The sequence below is a fragment of the Eurosta solidaginis genome, chromosome 3 (genome assembly GCF_040869045.1).
Source record: "Eurosta solidaginis isolate ZX-2024a chromosome 3, ASM4086904v1, whole genome shotgun sequence".
In the NCBI taxonomy this organism is placed as follows: Eukaryota; Metazoa; Arthropoda; class Insecta; order Diptera; family Tephritidae; genus Eurosta; species Eurosta solidaginis.
Window position 1 is genome coordinate 27,008,657 of NC_090321.1, and position 7,376 is coordinate 27,016,032.

General features: G+C 33.8%; 1 protein-coding gene across 1 annotated transcript; it reads left to right on the forward strand.

Moving 5' to 3' along the window:
- The first annotated feature begins 392 nt into the window (after positions 1–392).
- Positions 393–1,752, forward strand: LOC137246292 (uncharacterized). Its single transcript, XM_067777400.1, has one exon. The coding sequence runs from the start codon at positions 587–589 to the stop codon at positions 1,271–1,273; it is 687 nt and encodes a 228-aa protein (XP_067633501.1). The 5' UTR covers positions 393–586; the 3' UTR covers positions 1,274–1,752.
- The last annotated feature ends 5,624 nt before the right edge of the window (positions 1,753–7,376 follow it).

The following is a 7,376-nucleotide window of genomic DNA, read 5'->3' on the forward strand; positions in this document are numbered from 1 at the left end:
AACAAATAAAATTAAACACATTAAAACAAAACGAAATCAAATATATTTTATTAAACTAAATTAAAACAATATAAAATAAAATAAACCAAAACAAAATAAAGTGTAATAAAATAAAATAAAATATAATAAAATAAAACAAATTTAAAACAAAATTTAAAAAATATAATATAATAAAATAACACCGATATTTTGGACGAGTTTTAGCAGTTGTGAGCTAAAGTAGAGAATAGCCTAAAATGGAAATAACAAAATAAAATAAAACCAAATAAATGAAAACGCCCGCGGGCGTTAGTTCACTGCATATCTGTGCATGGTAGCTCAACAATATATGAAAAATTTAATATTACCTCAGTAGCTTAGTTTTAAAAATTCTTTCAATTATATTTCAAAAATTAAAATGAAAATTTAGCTAAAAAAATTCTTATTTCTTTAAAATTTAACATTTTCTTTTAAATTTAATATAAATTCTAAACACAAAAACAAACAAAAATTCTTACTCAAAATCACGAAGATAAAAATAAAGTACCAAAATTTATATGAGAAGTATATTTAGCATGGTAGCATTCTCCTGAAATTATACCCAAATATGGCATTTTGTCGATTGATTGGTAAAAATTTACTTCAAACTTTTAAAGCACCTGTATTTTCCGAATCACTCTGTCGTTCATATGCCACCAAGAAAAAAGGTGTGAATTATCGCGATCAATGCGATAGCCTTGACCCAAAGTGTGGCGAGAAGCGCATGAAAGAAAAGCAGAAAAAAGGTAAATGTGAAAAAGACAAAAAACCTCAGTCTATGTGGCTAAATCCAGAATGTTGTAAGAATTTATGTCCGGATATGTTGCCACGTTTTGATGAGCTCTATTACAAACCATCTGATAAAAAGGAGCGCAAATATACACAAACATGGAATGAATGTCCCGAATTTAAAATAGTACAAAAAAAGCTATGCTGTTTCGAAAACCTGAAATATCCACCAATGGAAAGGCGCAAAAAGAAGGAAATTCCAGACACGGCATGTCCAATTGTCACAGCAGAAGAACAAAAAAACTGTTCGATTGGTGGTAATAAACGTTGTATAAAAATACGTTTGCCGGGATGTGGGCAAGGGCGTGATCCACCTAAATGTTTTGTCATTAAACCGCCATCAAATTGCCGCAAAATATGCACACCCTATCCAGCCTATTCAGAATGTAATCGTCCTAAGCCGAAGCAAAGACATCCAGTTGAGTGCAATTGTTTATATGTCGGTCCAATTTGTAGTAGAGTTTAAGAACAAAACAATGTAAAAACCTGCTAAATTATAACAAAAAACAGCATTACGGGTTGACGATCAAGTGTTGAGGCTTTGTAAACTACTGGGACGGCGAATCGGGTGGATAATTATTGTATTGTAGTATATGTCTGAGGCTTTGGAGGGTTGTTTGAGGTTTTGGAGCACATACTAACTTTATCTAAAGTTTCAGCTTTCAGTGTCATGCTTAAAGTTGGTCAGGGTATTGAAAGTTGAAATTTTTCGCGAAGCTAAAAGTTGCTTACAAAAAAAAATAAAAAAATAAAAATCGTAAAACTATACTGCAATATCTTGGAAAGAACCATCTAGTACCTTACAAAATATTTTCCATTTAAGATTTATTCAAGAATACTACATAAGATCATATTTCTATATAACATAAATTTTTTTTTGTAAAAAAAACTTGGTATATAAAAAAAAAAAAACGAAGTACTAAAAATATAAAAATATTAATAAAAATCAGCGAAAAATTAAATTTTTTAATTAGTTATTTTGTTGTACTGCGTTTTCTTGTATTAGCGATAAAGACACTCCCTGCAGATAGTAAGGAGAAGTATTGATGATGATGATGTTCCATAGCCGGATATTGTTCCAGTACGTTCTTTGAAGCTACTGTTCCGACTATATCGATAGACCTTTAGCCGCAAGCCCCTCATTCTGCTGGGGCGTAGGTAATTATAGCTGTGTAATTAAGGATGCTATTAACAATAGTAGATCCGATGAAAATTTGATCTATTTTCTACTTATCCAAGGCAAGGCGAATTTATACGAAACGATGGCAAAGCGAATTCGCCGTGCAGAAGAATGTCAAGTCAAAAGCAACTTCATTAATTTCGATTAACTGATGTAATGTTGTACATTTTCGTTATATGGAAAGCAACCAGCTGTTCGGATAATAACACTTGGTATTAAATTAGCCTTGCTTTCAACATTTTGCAAATACCAAGTGTTGTTATCCCATCAGATGTTTGCTTCTTCTTGATTATTTTCCATACAATGCTTTTGTAAGACAGTAAATCGAAATCAATGAAACTTTTCTTTTGACTTTACATCCTTCTGCACGGCGAATTGGTTGAATTCGCTTTGCCATCACCTTGTATAAGTTCGCCTTCGTTCTTCTCTCGAAGAAATCGGAAATCGCGAGCCCGGACAAACAAAATTGTTAGTGCTACCTATCAATTATGGCGGCTGCGTAGAGTAGGATCCTTGCTGCCGAATGATTTTTAACGAGCCGTTATTCGGCCCTTCTCCTGCTTCATCTCTTTCTCTCTGTTCTTTACTGTATCTTTATACCACTATTCTCCATTACGCTATCTTTTAATCTGGCCTCTCTATTCCGTCTTCCTTTCAGACCTCGTTTTTTGGTCCACTGCCCAGAAAAAAATAACCACATTTAAATATCTAGAGAACAAAGTACTTGTCTTCTTTCAATAACAACCGATAACAAGTTTGGAAGTAGTGCCAAATTTCTTCGAAAAAAAAAAATTAAATTACTTTAAAATACTTTGGAACAGTTTGTTTTTAGTTTTTTTTAGTTGATGTCGTACATCCCCTACTACTTAAGTGATCTAAAAATCTAATATTCTTTTAAGAAAGAAGATGAAGAGAGCTTCAAAGAAAGCGGCAACCCAAAATTAATTGTAGACACAATTGAAATTCACTTATAACTAGGCATATTTGGACAGCAATGAATTATGACAGCTCCATTTCAAAGGATGGCGCAAAAATTTGCGTGTCACAAAACGAAGTATTAGGATTGACAGGTGGCATGCTAAGAGAAAAGAAGCTGCTCATACAAATAATTAAATATAATTTTAAAAGGAGGAAACTTAAAAAGCTGAGAGCGTACAAAATATCAGATGTGGTGTAAAGGGTTAGTTGAGCTTAAATAAATTAAGTTAGAGTGAAAAATGCATCTTAAATACATTACAGAATTGAGCCATTTGGACATGGATTTGGTGTATTTTAGGTTTATTTGAATTTAGATAAGTGCATCAAGAGGCCATTATTAACGTAAGGTCGAACTGACCGCACAATAAGGAACTGACTGTGCTGGATATAGATCCCGTACGTTCCGGTAACAAAGCACCATTAAGGTACTAGCCCGACCATCCATGCAACGATTAATATGACCATGAGAAACTTGGGGTCGCCAGAACCTCGCCTGCTATATATGTATGTGAATGATACATTCATATTTGTAACAGGGGAACCCTCTCGTAGGTGAAGTTGGAAATTGGATTGCGGAAGCACTGAAGCTATAAAACTTTGTATTTCGCTTATTAACCCCTTCAATTTGTTTGGCTACCAAACAGAAAAGCCTCAATAAGATACCAGGACTTGCGTTATAAAATAGTTCGGTCCTTTTGGTAAATAGGTACTAGAAATTTTCTAAGACCTGGCTCTGGTAGCTGGAGCCTTGAACTGGCGAGCGCAAGACACGAACACAGAATTTGCTCAACTGTTTCTTTCTGCAGCTTGCACTTTCTATATCTGCTGCTACTGGCGAGGCCTAACTTATAAGCATGTGCAGCCAGAAGGCAATGTTCAATATTAGCGTTGAATGGAAAAAAAGTTGAAAAAAATCGACTTGTATTAAAGGTGCCTTTGAGATGTGGTGGGAGTAGGCTACTTGCTACAGAATTTTTATCGTTTTGATTTGATACGCTTTAATTTCAACCAAAAGCTGAAGTTAAGCTATTTTCCAAAGAGTGTCTGCATTTGTATCATGCCAGCTATCACAGCCTTTTAACATTTGCGTTTATTATAAACAATATTAAAGCAAATTAGAAGATTTCTTGCCTACTCAAGGCAGGCGTTCAAGATTTTCAGTCGGTGATAATTTTACCAATTTCTTATCGACGAGCTATCGATTCACTGAAGAGCCATACATTTTATATCGATAACAAAGGTTATCAATGAACTACCGATTCATTATCAAAGAGTTATATGCTTTGTTATCGAAAAGTTATGGATTACGTGTCCTAAGTTCACCAAATTATAGAACAAATATCAAGAGGCTTTCTAAAAGCTATCGAAAAATTTCGATTCATTATCTAAAAATTCTCGTTATTTAACGAAAAATTAGCGATATGTAATTTTATCAAAAAAATATCGATTTGCTACTGAAAAGTTACCGATTTGTAATAGAAAAGCAATCGATTTTTTATTGAAAATTTATCGGTTCGCAATTGGAATGTTGGAGATTTGTTATCGGTCTGCTTTCGAAAAGTTACCTACTTATTATCGAAAGTTATCAATTATTTACCGAAAATTGATCAATATCTTAGACCACGTTAACACATGCCATAATCTACAATAAATCGTCAATAGCTGAGCTACGCGTTTACATATGTTCCATCCCTAGGAACTAACTAATTTTCTGTCAAATTTTCACGTTTCCCTTTATTTTGTGCTTCCAGAGATTAAACTGATAATCACGTTGTATGCAAACTAAGTCGTATCCAAAAGATATCGATAAATTCTCGAAAATTTATCAATTATATACTTAAAAGTTGTCGAAGGGTTACAGTTTTGTTAGCTATATCTTCTGTCAGTGTTACCAATTTGTTAACAGCATGTTCTTGATTGTTACCGATGACTCAATGACACACCTGTAACATGTTTATAACAAGGCGATATGAAACCAGAAAGAAGCCTATGACTCCGCGATAAAAAGTTCATAACAAAATGATATTTACCTATCGATCAGCCGTTAAAAAAAAAATAATAACTTGTCGGTGTCGGTTGTTATCGATAAAAACCGACGGAACTCGCCTCAAACACCCAAAATGATTTGTTTCCGGTTAAGTTACCTTTGTTTCCTTCAACCCTTGGCGAGCTAACTTCAAAACATAGTTCAACATACATAACTTCAAAAACATAGTTTTCTAGACGTACCCCTCTATGTTTCCATATTGAACTTCACAAGTACTTGGTACTAACTCCTTTTTTTCTAATATTTAAATATAAACTAAGAGTTCTACCGAATATTTAGATGAAGTTTGCGAATGAAACCATAAAATGTTACACCCTTCACCATGGAATGAGCCATAAGCAACCACATTTGCTCAGTGAGATGCCTCCGAAATCGTTGACTTTTAACCGATTTGTATATGAATAAATGACTGTTGTCATGTGTGATTGTGTATGTGCATACATACATATGTATATGTTTATACTTACTAATACTATGTCTACGCCTAGTAAATCTGACAGCCAGTCTGTCTGCTATTGAAGTATCTGCCACACAAAGTGTTGAAATGCAAGTGCTACAGAAATTCGTGAAAATTTTTAAGCAGCGCGGCAATGAATTGCTAGTGATGAGTGATGCGATTTGATGTACAAACATATGTACGTATGTACTTGAAAGTTTTGTTGCATGCGTTGGCTTGCTTTGTAAGGGGCCAAAGCTATTTGTAGTCAGACATAACTACATACAACCATATGTAAATATATAACCATTTGATGCCTAGAATAGTGACGCAAGTTTTTTCGTATAAATTATTTCGGCAACAGCTAAAGCAACTCACACCATTACTTTGAACTTTCACGAAAAAAAAAAAAAAACCAAAAGAAGAAAAAGATTACAAAGCATTTGGCATTTCATTTGAAATTCAACTAAGAAACAACAACTCAAGTGGTTTGTCAGCAACATTTCAAACAAAGCGTCGCATCACACCATAGCAAAGCCGGCGGGTAAAAGAAAAAAATTTGTGTTTATAAACCAACATGAAATACCCCTTTTCCACGTCTTCCATGAATGTGTAAAAAAATTTGTCGTTGTTGGGGTCAAAAGACAAAGCGTGTGTAAAACAGACCGTTTTCATAGACTATGCACAAAAAAACAAACAAAAAATTTGACTGAAAGTAAGAAGAATTGTAACAAAACAAGCCGAAAAGTGTTGCCACAAGAATACGCCCTGCCCTCTGTCACTTACCAACAAGTACATACTACATAGACAAATGTGTTGCCGCGCTAACTGTATGACATTTGCTGTATCTGTTATGTTATGTGGCTTCTAGTATAGCTCAACTCGCTATGACCTTTATTTTTCACTTGAAAATTTTTTTTAGATACTTTTCGTTAACTCATTATTAGACACTCACTTAATCATAAAGTGGAATAAATGCGTTTATGTTGTTGTTGCCTATGTTTGTTTTTGTTTTTAAATTTTGTTGTTGCCGCTATTGTTAGTTTTAGTTTTGTCAGTTAAACTGACAACAAATTTCGCTTTGTAGTAAATTGCGTTGGTCGATAACAACAAACAAAGAAAATCTCCATATATTTCACACTCTAGAAAACCCTCATTCAATACTTATCACCGCTGGACACTTGAGAATTTTGATAAAGTAATTTGTTGCTGTTGGGAGCAATTGCTGACGGCGAATGCTCTTACAAATTGAAAATTCAAAAAACTGTTTCTATTTTTTTCAATCTGTTTGTTGCTGTTGCTTTTGTCATCTTGAAATCTGTGGAATTTCTCACTTTATATCTACACTCGAAAAAAAAATGTTGCCTCAGAACGGGGAAAATAGCTATTAAAATAAGAAAAACTGACACATGATGTTTTGCCATAGAAATGCGTCCTCAAATCTTAACCAGTTAGTTTTATACCCTCAGTTGATTGCATCTTCTTGATAATTTTCACGAAACACCTTCGTACAACAAGATGCCAGTAAATTCAAATCTATGCTAATTTTCTTTTGATTTGACATTCTTCTGCACGGCGAAGTGGGTTGAATTCGCTTTGACATCACCTTGTTTAGATTCGCCTTGAACTAGAAAAGTAAATTTCTTAAAAATTAAAACTATTTTTATGATTTATTTAATTTAATTTTGTAATTAAATAAATAAAACTATTTTTTTCCATGGTTAAAATAAGGAAACAGGTACATGATATTGAAAGCCTTTCCTTCCATCAGCTGACTGAGTCTTTATAATTTCGACGACACTTCGTTTTGTAACGTCGTCGCGTCAAGTTCGTTTTTCCCCACAACTCAACCGCGTGCTATAAAAGGGCGCTATTCATGTGGTTGAGAATAAAATGGCGGATAGTGCGGGAATCGAAATCACAAAAAA

What these genes read in the sequence shown, in the direction of transcription:
- LOC137246292 (XM_067777400.1), top strand. Translation starts at nt 587, where the DNA reads ATGGCATTTTGTCGATTGATTGGTAAAAATTTACTTCAAACTTTTAAA.